Source organism: Onychostoma macrolepis, chromosome 25, assembly GCF_012432095.1.
Source record: "Onychostoma macrolepis isolate SWU-2019 chromosome 25, ASM1243209v1, whole genome shotgun sequence".
NCBI lineage: Eukaryota > Metazoa > Chordata > Actinopteri > Cypriniformes > Cyprinidae > Onychostoma > Onychostoma macrolepis.
In genome coordinates, this window is record NC_081179.1 from 23419865 (window position 1) to 23441341 (window position 21477).

The 21477-nt window shown below is 36.0% G+C and overlaps 1 protein-coding gene across 1 annotated transcript in view; it reads left to right on the plus strand.

The window, feature by feature from the left end:
- Positions 1-1533: 1533 nt before the first annotated feature.
- Positions 1534-21477, plus strand: part of nup160 (nucleoporin 160) — a 49524-nt gene continuing 29580 nt past the window's right edge. Inside the window, exons 1-16 of the mRNA XM_058766819.1 lie at positions 1534-1554; positions 3187-3328; positions 5063-5171; positions 7688-7898; positions 9549-9774; positions 11145-11220; positions 12852-12966; positions 13080-13319; positions 13399-13496; positions 15019-15103; positions 15191-15259; positions 17039-17122; positions 17192-17362; positions 19210-19309; positions 19449-19614; positions 19692-19816. Of these exons, the coding sequence (XP_058622802.1) occupies positions 1534-1554; positions 3187-3328; positions 5063-5171; positions 7688-7898; positions 9549-9774; positions 11145-11220; positions 12852-12966; positions 13080-13319; positions 13399-13496; positions 15019-15103; positions 15191-15259; positions 17039-17122; positions 17192-17362; positions 19210-19309; positions 19449-19614; positions 19692-19816 (2038 nt within the window). The remainder of the gene's footprint in view (positions 1555-3186; positions 3329-5062; positions 5172-7687; positions 7899-9548; positions 9775-11144; positions 11221-12851; positions 12967-13079; positions 13320-13398; positions 13497-15018; positions 15104-15190; positions 15260-17038; positions 17123-17191; positions 17363-19209; positions 19310-19448; positions 19615-19691; positions 19817-21477) is intronic.

Sequence of the window (21477 nt, forward strand, 5' to 3'; positions counted from 1 at the left end):
CTGCCATAAACATGCTTTTCATACCCTGATATTATCTGGGTACTGTTTAGCAGGATTGCATTTCTATCTTGTGTCCGATGTGTCTCTAGTGTCATCAGATGGAGATCCTATTACAGTTCTCCACAAAAAAAAAAGGAAAACACCACTTGAACATTGCATCAGAGGTTCTGTTAATCAAAGAAGTGTAATTTCATCAAATTTGCCTTAAGTGATTGTAGCATGATCGCAGTTAATCTGGACAATTTAGTTTTTTTTTTAAAGAGTAGCAGTATTTTGTTACTGATATGGAATCGTATGCATAGCCAGTGTATAAAATCGGGTTAATAAGATTGGTGTTTGTGGACCACTATGTGCTGCATTTTAAACCACCTGAAGCTTGTTTATGGATATTGTTGGATATCCTGCTGTTAATGTATTACAGTAATCTAGTCTTGAAGCCACGGATGCATGAACGTTTATGTTTGAGGAACAGACAGCTTGCAGGTTTTTATGTTTATTTATAGACATACCCACAGTCAAAAACCAAGTTTTAAATCTCCCGCAAAAATAGTGTGATAGATAATTGTTACCGTTTACTGGTAAGTGCATCTGCCAAAATGCTTAATGGTTTTTGAGTTGTTCCATAAGCAAGCAGTGTAAACAAGTTGTTTTATTTATTTATTTTTAATTTTTTAATAATGTCATAAAAGCATCATACAGAAGTCGTTGGATTGCTGCACTACAGTTCCAGCTTATATTGTTTATTTCATAGCAATGCAAACAGAAAAAGAGAAAGAAGCTGGCCAAACACCTCAGGTCATGTGTCTATTTATTCTGAAATTGCTCATAATGTCTATGGAAAGCACTTTCTCATTTGCACACAGAAAGTCACCGCTCATCACTACTGAAAATTGACGGTGGACTGTTAATTCTGTTTTCCAAAGCAGAATTAATGTTTTAATTATTCACTGATTCAGGGTCAGTTATTCCATGCTCTTGGCAGCAGGTGCAGCTGAATATTTTTTTTCTACCTTTTTTTGTGAGTTACTTTGGTTTTAACCGATCATGAAATTATATATTTTTTTAAAAACGATCAGAACATTTCATGTATCTCAAATTTCGGGCCTCAAACATGATAATTTTAACGTCACAGACTTGCCAGAATTGTCTGATCCCTCAAACCTTGTCACCCTGTCTGGTTCGATTTCTACTCACTCAGCACTGCATCAGGTCTGATCACACCTGTTCTTCTGCTGCATGGAGGGGTGGAGGAAGCAAATGCCTAAAGAGGCACGCATGATAAATCTCTGTGGTGACATGTAAACGCTTCAAAGCATGAGAATGTTGGACAGATTGGAAATAAATGAAATTGGAGAATTAATTGGAAATTGAAGATTGCAAGTCAGAAGTTACTTTTAAAAGTAATGCATTACAATTTTGCATTATTCTCTAAAAAGCAACTAACTTTTTGTGTTAGAAAGTAATTTGTTACATGACTTTTTTCATCTGAGCTGAGCTTGCTCTGTTTGTTTTTAATGTAAAAAGTTCGGTGGGATGATCTGTATCGTGTCTCTAGTGAGGAGGTTTTGAATTTCTGGCCATAGTACAGTGCCATTGCGCAAGCTGAGTTATATGACCTTAGTGATGCAGGGACACTGCAAAACCGATGCACTGCGATGGCCTCTTCAACCGCTTTGTATTGTAACTAATAAAATAAGTGTTTTTATTGAAAACTTTACTTATAACTACAAACTGAGCCTCCAAGAAGAACAACCACTGGAGAGCTTTCTGCGTCCTCCCTGAAGAACTTCAGCCTGCGGACAGGTGAGTATTTTATGATTTAGACTAGAATTCCTCACCAGGAATAATATGATATATGATGAGATAAAAAGACACCTTGAGAAACAATATGTAAACGAGTCTGGAATAAGAGCTTTAAGATTGGTTGGAGAAAGGAGTGAAGTTGAATCAAAAGAAACTCATGCTAGTCAATGACCATATTTGATAAAGTATTTTAATTCCCATGAAATTATAAATCAGAATAAAACCACGTTACTGTGCGAGGTTAAATGATCAGGTTCTCCTGTTAAGTCAAACAAACATATAATTATAAAGAAAGTACTTTCATGTAATCCTTTTTTAATCTTGTTTAACTACTGGTTTGATTTAAGTTATAAACATTTAAAGGAACTAAGTTGGCCCAGTTTAAAAATCTGTACATTTTCATTGATTAATTAAAGCACTTAAGTAAATGCAAATTTGTGTAGGTCACATGGTGCAACTAATGCAAACACAACATTGATTGCGTAATACGCTTCTGAGAAAACAGCAGCCACCGTTAAAATCTGAAAATTGTTACTGCATTCTTAGTTAATATTTTGGAATAAATGTAAAAATGCTTAAAACACCAACTTCTTGATTCTAGAGAGTTTTGTGATTTCAGTTTTGTTGCAACTCTTTAACAAAATTATAATTAATTGACACTGTATGTGCATCTGGGCATTTGAAAATAGTTTGCATCATTTCAGCTTTCCAACATGCATAAATAAGATTTTATTGACTGCAGGCGATCAAAATATAGGCTACCTGCTCCCAAATCATCAATATGGGTGTAGTTTCCATTTTAAAAAGCTCTTTCCATGGCTATTATGTGCAATTTTAGTATTGTTGAATAACATTAGTGTTTACATTCAATGGATTTGGATAAATACAGTATACACAAATTTTCACATTTTGCCTTTTTTAAATACACAAATGTATACATGTTTACATTTTAATCTATAACAACCCAGAAAATATATGGCTTACATTTTATTTTATTTTCTGCAATGTCAAAAGTCTATGGAAAAATCCATATTGTCTTTTTTGTTTAAAGAACCAGAGTGATGTTTTTTTTTTTTATTTTTTTTATTAAATATTTATTTGGCAAAAAGACATGCATGTAACACTTCGAAAATACAAAATGTTTCACATATAGTACTCTAACAAATTCTAACGTCAATAAACATGAGTAACATTTTTAACATCAAGTGCTAGGCTATATGATGAACATTAAGGATAACATACATCACAAAGACATTAAAGAAAAGATGTTCACATATAACATATATAATACTTCCTTGCTCTCTCTCTCTCTCCCCTTTAGTCAAATGTATAATTATATAAGATTTGCAGAGGCACTGTAGTGTAGTGCACTGGCCCTTTAAGTGTTTGAAAGGCGGAAGCGCGGAGCTCAGTCCCAGGGTGCACCGCGGGAAGATGGCGGGTGTGCTAGAAAGGAGTTACATAGAGATCTGCGGATTTGAAAGAGAGTCTGTTTTACGATTCAGACAGATCACACTGAATCTGGGTAACGCCTTTTCCTTCTACACTGTTTTAGATACGGCGTTTTCAGTCAGATGTGTTTTAAGAGGCTGCGCGAGTGAACGGTGACTTTAGTGCTGCAGCGCGTGTGTGTCGCGAGGCGGCAGACTCGGAACAGGCGCTGGATAACGATCACATAAAAGACCAATATATCTCTTACTGTCACATTTTTCTGAAATTCAATTTATTTATTTTTTTTTCCTTTTCTTTCAGGGATTTTGTTATGTGCTTCTAAAGGCCAAGCGTCAAAACATGTTGGGAGCACAATATAAGTAATACAGTAGGGGAGAGCGGGGCAAAACACTTTGTGTAAATCCACATGGGGTTCAGAGTATAATTTTTTTATCCACAGTAATTTTACACTTGTCTAGTACAAATACGACGCTTTATTTCATAATTACAGTGAATACACTTTTCTTTATTTACCCTCAAAAAATGGAAGTGAAATGTGACAACATGCCCCGTAGGTGGGGAACACTGTAACATCTGAGGGGCACGTATCATCACCATATGGCAGCTTAAAATGTTATCTGATCTAATGAAAAATATACAAGACAAACTAAAATATGTTGTCAAAATAAGCTTATTAACTTTTTCAAATAAAATAATGGCGATTTTTAAAAATGAAAAATAATCTGATTTTGGAGTATGACAATGAACACATTGCAACCAGGCTTGGGACGGCCCACATAAACGAGCCAAAAGGCTTTACATTTCTTGAAATAACAACTTCTGAACATTAAACATTGACTTTCAGTCTGTATATTTTATGTTATTAATTTTATGTTGATACCAGGAGGGGATGTCTCGTCTTTGACCCATATATGTGACCCTGGACCACAAAACCAGTCATAAGGGTCAATTTTTTTTTAAATTGAGAAATAATCTTTCCATTGATGAATGGTTTATTAGGACAATATTTGGCTGAGATACAACTATTTGAAACTCTGGAATCTGAGGGTGCAAAAAAATCTAAATATTGAGAAAATCGCCTTTAAAGTTGTCCAAATGAAGTCCTTAGCCAGGCATATTACTAATCAAAAAGTTTTGATATATTTACGGTAGGAAATTTACAAAATATCTTCATGGAACATGATCTTTACTTAATGTCCTAATGATTTTTGACATAAAAGAAAAATTTATAATTTTGACCCATTCAATGTATTGTTGGCTATTGCTACAAATATACCCGAGCTACTCATGACTGCTTTTGTGCTCCAGGGTCACACACATTGACCCTGTGTGTGTATATATATATATATATATATATATATATATATATGAGAGAGAGAGAAATGGCTAATGTTTTTGTTTTTTGAAGTCGTAGCTATACTGCTAGTCAAAGTGTGACCACATCTAACCTGTATTATGACCTATATCCACATTTTTTTGCAATTTAGTGTATTCATCAATGATATGAAATAACACACAAATAAAAGTAAGGGAATTATAGTGATACAGTTGACAGAAATATTCGGGTACCATCCTATTTTGCTGGGTTTTGGCATTAAAAAGATGAAAACATTAGGTGGTCTTCATTACATGTCTGGATGACTTGTAAATCATGCATTTTGTAAATGCATTTTTCTGCAGACCGTTTATCTGCCAAAATGTTTTTAAGATCGTGAGAAATATAAATTGACGAGTGTGTCCAGAGTGTTTTGGTTGTGCTGGATATATTGAGCGTGTTGTTTGAGGTCTGTGCTGTTGTGTCCGGCAGGTGTTGGACTTCACTCCGGCGGTGTGAAGTATGCAGACAGTGCAGGGGGATTCTCATACGAGGACAGCGGGAAGCTCCTCTCAGTCACCAGCAACAGATTCATCCACTGGTGAGAGCTCACGGATAAATACTTCAATACTTTTCAGACTCTCTTTTGATGCAACTGTGACTTGATTGTATTTATAGTTTCTTCAGAAATGTTTGATTGCTCAGAGATCATCTCTTTCAGCTGAGATCTATCACATCAGAATCAGAATTAGCTTTATTGCCAGGTATGTTTGCACGTACGAGGAATTTGTTTTGGTGACAGAAGCTCCACAGTGCGACAGAATGACAGTGACAAGACAAGACACAGATAATAAAAATAATAATATACAATATACAAAATAGACAATGTACAAAATAGCACAAACACAATATACAAAATAGACAATTTAGTATATACAGGTATGTTAGGTGCAAATTTGAAATGTAATAATTAGTGCTGGGCAACGATTAATCGCATCCAAAATAAAAGTTTTTGTGTACATATATGTGTGTGTATTGTGTGTATTTATTATGTATATATGAATACACACCCATGTATGTATATATTTAAGAAAAATGCGTTCTTATATATTAATAAATATATACATGTAAATACATGTAAATCTTTTCAAATATATACTGTATGTGTGTGTCTTTATATACACATAATAAATATACACAGTACACACAGATATATTATATAAACAAAAACTTTTATTTTGGATGCGATTAATCGCGATTAATCGTTGCCCAGCACTAGTAATAATTATGTGTGTTAAATAAATAAATGTATGATAGTGTTGTGTGTATCATGTTTTATTGTTAAGTGTTCAGATGTTCATGAGATTGATTGCCTGAGGGAAGAAACTGTTCCTATGTCTGATCGTTCTGGTGCTCAGAGCTCTGTAGTAGAGCCCTGCGCGGTACTGTTTTCTTAAACCCGCACCCGCTGAACTTCTGGCCAGGACCGCCCGCTGGTTATTGAAGTCCCTGAGAATGATTAAAACAGAGTCCGGGTGTTGTTGCTCAGTCTCTGTGATCAGATCAGCGAGTTTCTGTAAAGCTGAGCTCACATGTGCTTGCGGAGCAATGTAAACACTCACGAGAATGAATGAGCAAAACTCCCGCGGCAAGTAGAAAGGCTTACAGTTAATGAAGAGCACTTCCAGATCGAGACAGCACTTCTTCTTTAACACAGTTACATCTGTACACCACCTTTCATTGATGTAAAAGCACGTCCCGCCGCCGTGCGATTTCCCCGTTGATCCTGAAGCGTCTGAACAGCGCCGCAGCTGTTTTGATTCAGACTGCTTTGATTTTGATAGTTGAGAGTAACTGGAACAGCACTAGAAACCTTTACTGAAGTTGACTTTAGTCTTTACTTGATTGTTATCATTGCAGTCAAAACGACATTAATAACGACACATAATTCATTCATAATTTGGATAAAAGTTTTATTATTTCATGCTCCTAAGCACACAAGGCAGAGTTTTGGCATTGACAAACACATTTAAATGCAGTATTTAATCCTAAATTGCAGTAATTGACATTGACAAATTGACATACACTTTCTTATATGTCAATGGAAGTACATGTAAATAGAGTGCTGTAATGCACACTTCATAGGGGTCATGACATGGTTTTTTTAAAAATTATTTTAATATGTCCTTTGAGGTTTACTTATAAATGTTAATAATGTTTATTGCACAAAAAAACAAATTAATATGTGGGAAAATGATTATTTTTAACTCTCATTCTGACCCTCTGTCTAAAACGACCTGGTATTCTAAAACGAACTTGAATTTAACGACTTAAATATTCATCTGTACCTCACATTAAACTGTGGAACGGCTTCAGAACACTTGGACTTTGACTTTATGGTGCTTTATAATGTTTTTGTGCTTTCGTGGGGCTTAACAATAACACAGAATAGTACACACACAATATCGGATTTGGATCAGTCTCGTCAGACCGATACCAGATCCGGCAGAAAATGCCAGTATCGGAGCCGATACTGAATATCGGATCGATGCATCCCTAATCCAGTGTAGACAAGATAGCGGCAGCGATTGTGACTTCTATTTGCTTTTGACGTGACACGACACTCGCATTCAGCGAGATCAAGTGTCGCCGTTAAGTGACTGGACGCCCAGTGGGTGGAACCTATGCTGAGAAAATGACTATTCGTCCATGTTTTGTTCTGGAGGCGTGTTTATGCAAACGACTGTGCCCCTGTGATGTCATCTTGCACCTCAGATCCAAAACGAGCACATTTTTGGAGCTTGATTAAACAAACACTTTGTTTATAATGAGGACAATGTTTTAAGCTATGAAACTTACAGGATGTTTAAATGGTACAGAGACCTCTAATATGCCAAAAGATCAAGGCAAATTTGTTTTCTCATGTCATGACACCTGTTTTCTGCCCCGATGTAATGTTTTTCTGAAATAATGGTGTGTTCTGAATAAATTGGTGTAAGTTGATGAATAAGAAGTTATTTATTCTTTAAACATGTTTCATACATTTCTGAAATCACTTACTTCCTCTGTTTGTTTGATATTCAGTATATTCACTTTAGCATGTCTCTTATCTTCTAGGTCCACCTCAGGTGACACGGTTCAGTTTGTCGAGCAATCGCTGGACACTAATCTTCTGAATAATGCTGTCCGCCTGCGTATCCCAAACTGCCTCTTGCTGCCCGGAGGAGTTTGCATACAAGAGACCCTTAACAACGTCATTATTCTGATCGTCACCAGCCAGTCGGTTCATCGCCTGGTGCTGCCGCACCCCAGCCGCATGTACCGCAGTGTAAGTGTCTGGATCCTTGCTACTAGGGGTGTAACGGTACACGTATTCACACTGATAGTTTTCAGTACAGGTCTTTCGGTTCAGTATGCATGTGTAATGAACAAAAACAGCATTGTTTTAACCACTGCACGAATAGAACTTCATTGGAAACTTCCAGTTTTATATATTGTCACTTTTGATAAGAAACAGAGTCTCATCTTTCGAATTATGTCCAAAAATTCAAAGAGTTTTGATGCTCTTTGATGTGGCGTGACAGATCGCCGTATAAACGCCTCAGTTCAAATGGCAGCACAGAGCGCAATATCTTTAAATAAACATGAATGAACATCTCATGCCTCCTCAATCAGTGTTTCTCCCGCGGAAAGACATCAGTAAAACTCATTAGTTTGCTAGTGACATGAAGTGCAGAGAATAGCATTTCATGAAATATTAGACAATATACTCATTATATTTCACTTTACCTGATAGTGATGTCTTAACAGATTTATTTAAACATAAAATAATTATGTAACAAGTTATGACAGCCACTGTGTAAATGAATATATTTCAACAATAAATAGAAATTTTATAAGTTAATTTAAAAACTACATTATGTGCAATTTACATGTTTGCATACCATTTTTTTATTTTGAGTGTTGATCATTATATGTAAAAATAAATGGTAATTAAATTTAAGTTTGGACCCTGATGTTACTTGTAACCTTATAGTAATGTAAAAATGCTCCCTATAGTATAGAGCAGAAGCTGAGGTAGATTTTCATCCCTAGGAAAATCGTAATTATTAAAAGAAAGAGCAATTTGTTCAGTAAACCATTGTTTAAGTGAAGAAAAAAAAAAAAGTAATGTTTGTTTTTTTTTTCCTCCTGCTGTACCGTAACAATACCGAACCGTGACCTCCGTGAAGTCGGCCCCCCACCCAACGCAAACCGTTGGCAAAATAGTCTCAATCGTTTGTGCTCCGTTTGTGCTGTAAAAAATTTCATTTGTGCTGCTTTGGTTGTTTAGATATTAAAATATTATTTATAGGTCAATCTGAGGTCACTCAGCCCCCCACATGCTCTATATTTAATATAGAGCATTATATTTTACTAAACCTGTTAGTCTTAATTATTTACTGTATGTTTAAGTTAATCTGTTATGAAACATGCTATGACAGCCAGTGTGTAATTGAATATATTTTAACAAATAGCCTAGAAATTGTAGTATTTATTAATTAATTTAAAAACTGCATTATGTGCAATTTACTTGTTTGCATACAATTTTATTTTTTTTTTTTAAGTTGAGTGTTGATCATCTATTTAAAAATAAATAGTAATTAAATTTAAGTTTGGGTTAAGTTGTTAGGCCTAATTGTAACCTTATAATGTAAAAGGGCTCCCTATTGTTTTAAGCATAAGCTGAGGTAGATTATTATCACTAAGAAAATTTAAACTATAACTGAATGTATTCAAAGAAAGAGCAACTTGTTCAGTAAAACCCCTGCTGTGCCCGAAATCATACCGAACTGAGACGTTAAAACTGAGGTACGCACCGAACCGTCATATTTGTGTACCGTTACACCCCTAATTTTGACAGATACAGAATGTAATGATATTACTTATGTATATGATCTATATACTCTGTATGGTCTAACAAATTCATCTTTTATAGGATTTGGTCACTGAACTCCAGATGCAGTCCATTTTCACAGACATTGGGAAGCTGAATTTAAACGAACCGGCCCACAGTTACGTGCTCCCATTTGCACAAGGAACGCCAGCGACCGCTCCATCCACGTCGGCCGCCTGGATCAGTCATCAGGGGGAGGCAGTGTTCGCTCTCGCCTCGCCCTCAGGCGGCATTACTGTAGTCACCTTGCCTGCTCATGATCAAGATGGTTTGTGTCTGTTTATACGCTCCTCTTTATCTGTCTTGCTCTGTATACATGGGTAGTCCGTGGGCCCTTAAAGTTTGAAAATGTTTTATAAAATGCAAGCTTGTAAAAATGTCTTGCATATTTTAGTCTTAAATATGTTTGTAAAGGTCATAGTTTCAGAATCCAAAGAAACACATTGTAGTCTTTGATGTTGTCTACATTGCAATAGCACCAAACCATTGAGAGTAAACAGGTGCCCTCATCTTCTGAACATGATTTGTATAAAGTACAAACAAAAAAGAAGTAAATTTAGTAAAAAACATTCATGTTTGTCAAATCATACATTTTGGCACACTGTTGTGTTCAGTGGACTCAGTGGATAAATTGAAACACAGCTACCTTAAAAACTCATGCTTGTCTTGTGGTTAACATGCTCAGTGTTTATAAGGGCATTCAGTAAAGAGGAGATCAGGCCTTTAAATTGAGTTATTTCAGTATTTAGTTATTTCATGAAGAAAGTTGTTCTGACCTTTTTAAACAATTACAGAATATCAGAAGGATGAAAGAAATTTAGTAGAATTGATAGTTCATACAACTTCACTGAAGTGTTGTTTAAAGGAATAGTTCACCCACCAATAAAAACCGTCAAGCCTCAAAAAAGTACAAAGATTTTTAAAGTAATCCAAGTCTTCTGAAGAGACGCAGTCGCTTTCAGTGAAGTACACTTTTATGGTCTAAATTAAAGGGATCCAAAAATGAACATTTTGTCATCATTTACACACCCTCGTGCCATTCATAATATATTTCGTGTTACACAGAAGAAAGTACGTCATACAGGTTTGGAAAGACATGAGGGTAGATTTGTCATGTGAATGATGACAGGATTTTAAATTTTTTAATAAACTATCCCTTTAGTTTAGGCTTTTATTTATATATAAACACTGAGCAATTCAAATACATAGAGCTCATCAAATATGGTAAACACAGAAGCTCAACCAATGAGGTTTGTTCTCGTTCCGTTGCGCTTTTTACTATATTTGGTGAGCTCTGTGTGTTAATCAATATTAATATATGAATAAAAGCCTGTTCATCATATAAAATCATTGTGTCTCTTCTGAACTGCTTAATTCATATTGAGTACATTTATAATGGCTGTTTGGACCTTTTAATGAAAGTTTTGGTTGCATTGGATAGACAAGTCCTAAGAGAATGTTATTAATATTTTCATTTTCATTTTGAAGATGATCAGAAGTCTTATGAGTTTGGCATGATGTGATAGTAAATAATGACAGAATTTTTTATATTTATTTGAACTAACCCTTTAAGTTTTAACAAAATTTGCAGATATTTGTGTTTGTAGAAAATCGTGACTCCACTTTCTTGTTATAAAGGGACTGTGTCCATTCTGGAGTTTAAACAGAGTTCAATGATGCAGCGGTTGGCTGGCTGGATGCCCACAGCTATCAGGTATTTTATTTTTTGCATAAAATTTTTGATACTGATTGAATCCCATACAACCAGTGTTGCCAGATTGGGCGGGTTTGAATTTGATTATGCGGGTAAAAATTGGCTTGGGCAGGTGGACAAAATCTGGGCTGGTTTGGGGTCAGTTTGGCAGTTTTCAAACATATAAATTGTATAGGCTGATTGCTTAACAAAGCATCCAATCAGTCATCACGACGTTACTAAACACGTCGTGCACACTGCAAAGACGACTGGTGCTGATGTTGACGTCGCGGCCGCACTTTTAGCCAATCACTAGGGATCAGCAGACAGGCGTGATGATTCGTGAGTGACTGTATTACTGTATAAGTGATCATAATGCCTAAATATAAATTACATGGTAAAGAGTGGGGAGTGTTTCAACTCTCAAAACGTGAATTACACCTGTTGAGGGAGACATGACATGAAGGCTCTAATATCACTGTAACGCCGAAATCAGAGCAGTTAAATTATTTGATCAAAATCTATTTATAGCCTATCCACAGGATCCTGTCTTTTATCTTTGAAACGGTCCAGATTGAAAGCTGCTGGACTTGTTAGTTTTGACTGTGCAAAGTTCTGTAATGTTCTACAGTATGGACTTCACGAAAGACTTCCTCTAGTTCTGTGTGAAATTATAGAGCGACATGAACTTTTGTCGGATTATCATACATGCATCAATGAATGATAGTTTTGACTGTCATGGTGTGTGCATAAACAAGTGTGAAATACCTAATTACATTGCTTTTTCCGATAACTTACATTGGTCACATTTTTACTTTTAAATTCTGACTGTTCACATGATTGAAAATGATGCATGTGTTTTTTCGAGGGTATCGGTTAATTTCTTGATTGCCGTTTTGACAGTGTCTGCTTGCATATTTTAATCATATTTGTGATGCTGGACCACAAAACCAGTCATAATCTTCAATTCTTTTAAATTGAGATTTATACAACATCAAGCTGAATAAATAAGCTTTCCATTGATGTATGGTTTGTTAGGGTCGGACAATATTTGGCTGAGATACAACTATTTGAAAATCTGGAATCTGAGGGTGCAAAAAAATCTAAATATTGAGAAAATCGCCTTTAAAGTTGGTCCAAATGAAGTTCTTAGCAATGCATATTACTGATCAAAAATTAAGTTTTGATATATTCATGGTAGGAAATTTACAAACTATCTTCATGGAACATGATCTTTACTTAATATTCTAATTATTTTTGGAATAATAAATTAATAAAAAAAAAAAAAAAATGTAATTTTGACCCATACAATGTATTTTTGCTATTGCTACAAATATATCTGTGCTACTTATGACTGGTTTAGTGCTCCAGGGTCACATTTGATAATTCTCTTTAATGTATTTGCCCCGATTTGATCCATGGGAAATTTATCTAACATTTTGTTTTTATTATTTTGTCGTCATTATTTTGTTTTAAGGAGTTAAAAATGGCTATTCTTATTTTGACAGTTAAAGTTTTGGGCGTTTTTTTTTTGTTGGAGTGGGCGGGTTTTTGTGAGCTTTTGGGCTGGAAATCGTCCACCCAATCTGGCAACACTGCATACAACCCAGAGCAGAGCAAAAACGTGGTCTAAACGAAGCATCCATTCACAGGGGAGATCAGAGCATTTCTGACCTGGCCATCAGTCTGGCTGTCCACCAGCTAGAAGATGACACTTTCATTTTTGCACTGTGTCAGGATCATAAGCTGCGCATGTGGTCATTTAAGGTCAGTTTGGCTCCAGGAGAGGATGATGCATATACAAATAAATTCATTTATTAAGTTGTAATTGCTGTAATTGCATGCCACTCAGAGTGATGTGTTAATCTGTTGTCTTTTAGCATCAGATGTGTCTGTTGGTGACTGATATGTTGGACTACATGCCTGCGGGTCGCGGGGAGGTGAAGGCTTCTCCAGCACAGGCTCATAAGCTCCGCCTCTTCTACTCCTCATCTACCGGCCTGTGTCTGGCCATCTACCTCGCAGTGCCCAAAGGCAGTCAGTTCAGTGTGCTGCAGCTGGTGGCCAGTGAGAACAATCGCTACAGCCTGGATCACATCTCAACACAGTTTGCAACACAGGTAGAAATCAGTACAGTAAACATGGAGTACTTCAGCTGTTGGAAGTATACTCACAAGAATGTGTGTTCGTGTGGAACAGGAGACGCTAGTGGATTTTGTCTTGACGGCGACTGATATTTGGGCTGTTTGGCTGGATAATGACAACCAGACGGTGGTGAAATACATCAGTTTTGAGCAGTGAGTAATACAGAGTTTGATTCTACAGTTGAAAAAGTATTTGGCAACTGCTTATCTGGAGAAATTAACTTAGAATATTAACTTATAAATACAAATCTTATCTTAAATTTTGCACAGATATCCTAACATGGTAAACAGAACATATAAGTTATAACTGCAAGCAGCAATGACTGGGGCAAGCGCATCAACTCTCGAGTAACCAAATGAGAGCATGTCCTAAAAATCTGTTGATTCTGTGACCTCAATTTTAGGATGATCAGGTCAAGTTTTTAGTACTTTTTTTTTTTTGTGAACCACTTATCCCATCCCATGTCATTCTATCCAGTGTCATTCACAAATGATTGATTCTGGAAGTCTAGACAAAATTATTTAAAGCCTGGTAGACTATGGCTTTGTAATGTCTTTGCTGTTTTCATGTTTACAAATGTTTGTTCATGTAATGCAGGGATTCACTAACTTCCTCTGAACCCCTTTTTTATGTTTTCTTGAAGTTCCCTCTGAGATTTAAGTTCAATAATTTAATAACACATTCATCACATTCAATCATTACATTCGTTCTCAATTCTCTGATATTGGTTAATGGTCATGTGACTAGGGAAGTAACGGTATGAAAATTTCTTATCACGATTATAGTGACCAAAATTATCACGGTTATCAGTGTATTATCACGGTATTGTTAAAATGTGCTGGAGATGTTCAAAAAGTACCGACACATAAATCACTTCAAGTTTTATATTTAAAAATCAACAAACAACAAATAAAATGATTTTTGTTTGCATAATCTCTCAAACATTAACATTAACAATGATGTTCATATTTTAAATGACAACTTGACTGACAACAGTTTAATAGCATGTTCAAATATCTAATGTAAATGTTCAAATAAAGCTTTGAAAACATTTCATAAAAAGGTAAACCTCACATTTCAGCCTTTAAATATAGAAAAGGGTTAAGTCAAAAAGATAATTAATTAATAAATGATTATATGTATTTTATGTGCTCCATAAATAATTCTAGATAACTTACCTGAATCCACATAAGTTTGTTTTTCATCAACCGGTCACAATTTACAGCAGGGCATGCAAATTCGATCCGTTTTTGTCCAGACAGAAACTGCACACAGGCTGAATGTAAATATAAGTCTCTGTAAATCCACTCTCTGACAGCAGGTGGCGCTTTATATGGAAAAGCTGAATACAGCTGTTTCCCGTAAATTCTGTGGACAAAGCAGCATTGCGACACTTCCTTTAGGTATTACATGGAGCGAAGATGAAAACAAATTGCCATCGAATCATTTCTGAAGACAGTCAGAACCTTCAGAGATACATTCATATAATTAATTCATTCATATATTCATTTGTATAATTCCCTCAGCACTCTTTTAAAACGCTTTTCCACATTTTTCTTTCATGTTAGATTTTGTTTCATTTTCAGAGATAGACACAGAATCATAAGAAATCAGAACGGGGACACAGGACTGTATTAATGCATGAATATTTGCTGCTTTTTCCTGAAAATATAGCAGCACAATAGGCATGTGGAACCAGGTGTTTGTCCAGCCGTCACCAGAGGAGGAAGTTCACGTTGGTGAAGACCAAGACCCAAGGGTAAGAGCATTCGGCTTTAATGCGAATGCTGAAGTCAAAACTTCTGAGCCATTTTGAGGTGCCTTAAACACTGTTGTCTTTTAACAGGAAATATATCTGGATGTACTTTTTTCACCTCTACGTTTCACAGCCTCAGCCATCATCAAAGCTTTACAGGTAAAAATCTCAATGTACATTAATTCACTTGTAGTGGGTTTACAACACAATAGATTATTTAATTAAAGTTCTCAGAAGCCATTTTCTAGAAGTATTCTTCGCAGATATGATCAGACAAATCAAATACTCAGGAGTTGAATAAGTTACTGTACGGTTTTTAACCTACCAGGAGGGATGCTGGTTTCTATGTTTTCTCTAGTACTATGTTTAAATACAGGGTGGTTGTCATCTCATTCTAGATATTGTATGAATATTTAGGAATTATATTTTTATTTTCTTTACTTTTAGTTAAGAGAATCCTTAAAAAGGTTCACATTGTGACTCTCATTTAACTCGCACTTAATAAGCCAGACATACAAATTGCACAACGTGTTGGAGTCTGAGCTTTTTTTTTTTTCTCCACCCAAAACGCTGCTGTGTGACAGTATTATGATTATTAAAAACAATCATGAGGCAATGTTAATGTTTGATGGTTATACAGTTTGTAAATTGTGTCTGAAAAATGCATCACCTCAGGCAGGTGACACTTCAAATATGAAGCACTACCCCATAGATTTTGCAAAGATGAATGAAATTGAAAATACTGTATTCAAGTAAGAAATATCTTCTTATTAAAGCTATAGGCGTTAATCAGTCCAGAGCAGTGAAGTGATTTTCTGCTTTTATTTTATTGTTTGGCTCATTTTAACAGTGTAGACAGCAGTAAGTACTAGGTCTGTGCAATTAATCGAAATTCAGTTTTGATTTCGGCCTCCAACGATTATGAAAATACAGTAATCGAGATAAAACATTTATTGCGCCCCATTCCGCCCCCTTTCCAGTGGTGTACTTTCGTTCCTCCGTAAAAAAAAAAAAAAAAGCCCAATTTCACCTGCAAATCAGTAAAATCATGTAATGAGACTTTTGCAAAATGTGACGTGCTTGATTTAAGTTGATAAGATTTATTTGTTTTAAAAGCATGAAAGAGAACTAGGCTAACGTTACTGTGATGCACTCAGGGACGGAAACACAACACGGACATGTAAAGTCATCTTTTAGCGCCTAAACGGTCAAATACACATCAAAATGTGGCGCTTAGTGATTATTCACGTAAACCCTCGTCAGTTATGTAATAAATGAACGCAAAGAGTTGAGAATGAAAATACATGTGCAACAGTAAATTGGATCGTGATTACAATATTGACCAAAATAATCGTGATTATGATTTTCGTCATAATCGAGCAGCCCTAGTAGGTACTGTATATTACGCTGCTGTCACTTAATACACAGATCCCCCCCCCAGCTGTTTACCTTCACAGACATAATCGACTGTGTTTCTTTCACTTGTGTGTATTTGACAGTTAAAGTGCAATAAGACATGAAAGAGGGCTTAGTTTAGTCCTCGCATGCCGTGTAACAGCCGCTTTCTGTGCGAGTGCTTCGGATGTGTGCACTCAGAAAACTGTATGAAGTTTAAACTAATATAGCTTTAAAACACATGTTTTCAGCACGATAGGCAGGATAATCAAAACCAAACAGATGTTTTTTTAGCAGTCATGAGCTGTAGCTCAGCTCAATTTGCATTTATAGAGACTTTATAGAGCCTGTTTCTGCTTTCACTCAAAATATGCATCATCAAAATGATAAAATAAATGATCTGTGGGGACATTCTGGGGACACCTGAGACTTGTATTACATCTTGTAAAAAGGGGCATAATAGGCGCCCTTTAAATTGGAGCAGGTAAATTTTGCATGGTTTACATTACATTTATCTAGAAGAGTTGATTCCTTTTTTTCCAGATTTACAAACGGGGTACAGAGCGATATTCTGACTTGTCGTGGGAGGAGCTGAAGAAAGAGGTTACGGTCACAGTGGAAAATGAGGTAAGGTGGTGCTGTTTTCCCCTTTGTGTTCATTTCTTCATCTGTGTTACCACTAAATGTTGTTTTCAGCTTCAGGGCAGCGTGACCGAGTACGAGTTCTGTCAGGAGGACTACCGTCTGTTGCAGGTGGAGTTCTGGTCCAAGTTTTACGCCTGCTGCCTGCAGTACCAGGATGTGCTGTCCACTCCACTCGCCCTGCACATCAGCCCTGCCACAGCCATGGTCTGCGTCCTCAAGAAGGTACCAGATCCCAGCCTCACGGCTGGAAGACTTCATTTAGCTATAGGGAGCGCTTTTACATTATGATAAGGTTAGAGTCAACAGCAGATCCCAAACTTAACTTCAATTACTATTTATTTTTTACATATAATAATTAGGGATGTGCGCTACGACTAATTTGACTGTCGTTTAAACAGAAGTTTTGTATCTGACTAGTCTAAAAGCTAGAAACCCCCCAAAAAATGGCAAAAGAAAAAAACGATATTTTTTTTAACCCTCTACACTTCACAAAGCAAAATGAAAGAAAACAAAATACAGTTTAAACTTACCCGACTCCCTAAACCAAAAACAATGTGAAAAGATTAACCAAAATAAAATGGCATCAAACCCCCTACATCCCTTAACTTGCCAAAAAACTTTTTTTTACAAAGTATTTAGAAAAGTCGATAGCTAACAGTTCAAAATCAGAATCCAAAATCGTAGTCAAATCAGATGTGGGTCAAGTTAACAAGAAATATCACCGGTTGAAAACACAAACACTGTCACAAAATTACATTCACACTCACACAATCTCTCTGGTAAGACACTCTTAAGACTTAAACAAACAGTGACGGCAAAACAGCAAAGGAAATGAGCTACAAAGTCGTACACACGATGGCACAATCATGGCAGAGGTTGAGTGATTGGGGCGGTCCTTATATCTGGATCAGGTGAGGAGGAGAGCCAATCGCAGCCTCCAGCAAATTATCACAAGGAACCGCCCACCCTTAACACACACATGCTCACACACAGAATATACACAAGAGGACAGAATGGAATTAATGAACAATTGACTGGCTCATAACAAATGCTATTAATAATCATAATACATTAGCATGTAGATTTCAAGTATTGTTCAGTTATGTAAAAGTTGCATTGAAAATATGAATTGAAAGTGATAAAATAGCAAAGAACCTTGTCTATTCTGGACATGAGTGGTGTGACACGACTAAAGACACAACTTAAACAGAAACTCTTTCTACACTGGATATGGAAATCTTCCGATCAACCCGGTGCTCTGTACTACTGTTACTTCAGAAAGGCTGCTATTCAACTTGGTACAGTAATGCAGAATAAATACCTTTTTCTTTTTCTTTTTTTGAGGTTTTATCACATTTGTGGAATTACATCTTTATTATATATTCAAATGATTATTCAAATGTGTTAAAATCATATTTTTATATGTCGGAAGTATGATATGTTTCATTATAGCCTGTGCCTTATTATTATTATTATTATTATTATTTTATTATTATTATTAGACCGAACAGTGAAAAAAGAATGAGAGCTAAAAACTTAGGAGTGAATTAAATATTCAATTCAATTCAAGTTTATTTGTATAGCTCTTTTCGATATACAAAACGTTGCAAAGCAGCTTTACAGAAAATTTTACATTTCTACATTATATTTAGGAGTAGGTTATTAGTGGTGACTATGGCTGAAATGTACAAAAATCATGCAGTTAGTTACAAATTACACGTAATCAAACAGACGGTGAACACTTAACTGCAATGATTATATGTTGCGGTTAAACGCTGCGATTTAGCAAAATTGGGTAGTTTTATATGTTGTTCCAGGTTTAGCATCATCTGAGGTCTTCTGGGCGTTGGCATATAATCTCTTCTCAGGTGTTCGGTCATCTCAGATCTCATGAGCTGGTGTGCATCTGTCTGTGCTGTGTTATGATGTGGTTAACAGCACCATCAAAATAAGTCTACTTTTCAGCTCTCACCACTCAAACAGACCAAACGCCTACAGGCCAATGACAATAATTTAAAAATGTCAAATATCAGCCTTGGAGTGCTAATCTTTTTACTCTGCTTTCCTAGGGCTTCGTGTCTTTCCTGTTACCCTGCTTTGCTGTCGACCATCTTTACCTGTCCTCTGATGAATACCTGTTTTCTGAAGAGGAGACTCCAATTGTTGAGGGTAAGAGGGCATAAAGTCTGATCCCCTTTGCAACTTATTAATGCCACGATCTGAAGGGAAAAGACTGTTTGACCAACATGCAAGACAAGCAGCCACTGTCGACATAATCAAGCATTTATTAATGGTGGTCTTTTATTAGATTCAGACTTGAGCCGTGATGTCCTGCAGCTCGTTCAGTGTCTCCGCATGGTGAACGAGTCTCTTCCGGAGGACATGGCCTATGAGATGGACAAAGCCCTTGAGGACCTGTTGTCTCCAGAGAAAGTGTCAGAAAAAGTACTGGAGGGTCTTCTGGCCAGTGACAAGTCAGTATCCCTCACATCACTGATTTAATGCAGTCACACTAATCAGCTTGATGTCTAAAGTGAAATATTTTCTTCAGTGCGAATGTGATTCAGGACATTTTAAGCAAACTGCAAAACATCAATAACCCCATTGTTGCAATAAACACGCTGCTGAGAGAACTGGACCTGGAGGCTGATGCAGAGACCGACACCAGAGCCACTGGTACGCCTTTATATACACCTTTTGAAGGGGTCTGTGGTGAATGTTCTTGATGTAAAGTTCTATTAATAAAAATAAATATATATTATATATAAGTATATAGCTATATTTGTAATATATTAAGGAAACACTTTATTTTAAGGTGTCCTTGTTACACATGTACTTACTATTATAATAACAATAAATTATGCATAATCACATGCAGGTAACTCTAAACCAAACCCTAATCCTGACCATATAGTGTGTACATGTAGTTAATTAATGTTACTCAGTAATTAAATGTATAATTACACTGTAACAAGGACACCTAAAAACAAAGTGTAACCTATATTAAATATGAATAAATGTGTATTTCAAAATTACAATATCTAATAATTAGTAGGGCTGGGCAATATAGCTAAAAAATTAGTCAATGATATAATGTTTCATATTGTTCGGTATCGATAATTATTGACATTTTTTATAACCTTTTTTATAACAAAGAGCAATCAGTTTTTTAGTTTTTTTTACCACTGTATTTTTAATTTACCCTATTTATTAAGACAAACAACAAATATTTTTTTGTTTTAAGATTCAAACACAACATAAAATTTAAACAAATGTCTTATGTTATATGCAGATTAAATAAGTCTTAAGAAAACTTGTCTCCCGAGGCCACAGGATGTCGCAATGAGGAAAATAATGCAGCGCGTTATATTGTTTATTCAATGCAATGAAATATCAACTTGTCTGTAAAAAATGTGCATAACGTCTAAATTAACATATATAATTTTGTAAATTGCTTAAACATTTATGAGCTAAACAGCATCATGTATTTATGCATAGCTTAATACAAAGAGCCGGAGTGCCGATCTCACAGATTGCGTTTAAAAACACATGAGGCGCAGTGGAATGGAATAAACCTCCACAAATTCGTGACGTTTTCTAAAAGTTTAAACTCTTTTAACTTTGCATCGCTTTCTATACATCTCTTGTGTGAGATGCGAGTGCAGCAGTCATAGTTGTCCATCTAAAAAAAATCCCTGAATATGCATTCTGTGTGAATGGCTTGGTTTCGGTTTTAACCTAATCGAGATGATCTCAATGAGCTTCTATAGTTTTCTAATATTTTGAATGAATAACGCAGCAGCATCTCGTGGGTTGGACTAAAACATTAAGGTGTGTTCACACTTGTCGTGTTTGGTTCGATTAAAACGAACTCTGGTGCAATTGCTCTGTTAGTGCGGTTCATTTGAGTAAGTGTGAACGCTGCCATCCGAACCCTGGTGCGCACCAAACAAGCGGACCAATACCGCTAAAAAGATGGGTCTCAATCCACTTCCAAACGAACTCTGGTGTGGTTCGAATTAAATATGAACGCAACATGGACCAAATATTTTTGAACGAACCAAAAACAGGAAGTAATGACAAGACGCGACACTATGTGACATGATTTCACAAAGGGAAGTAAACAAAACAAATTGAGCAGAGGGCAAACATGGAGCAACGAGGAGGTACAGTACCTTTTATGAGCTCTTTATGAGTTCGCAGGTGGTGAAAATAAATAAAATCTTATAAATGCAACAAGCGCACTTAGTCCAGCAGACGGCATTGGGTGTATTCTACTTAAAGCGGCACTGAGCAGATCAGTGAATGGGAACATTGGGCCTCATTCATGAAACTTG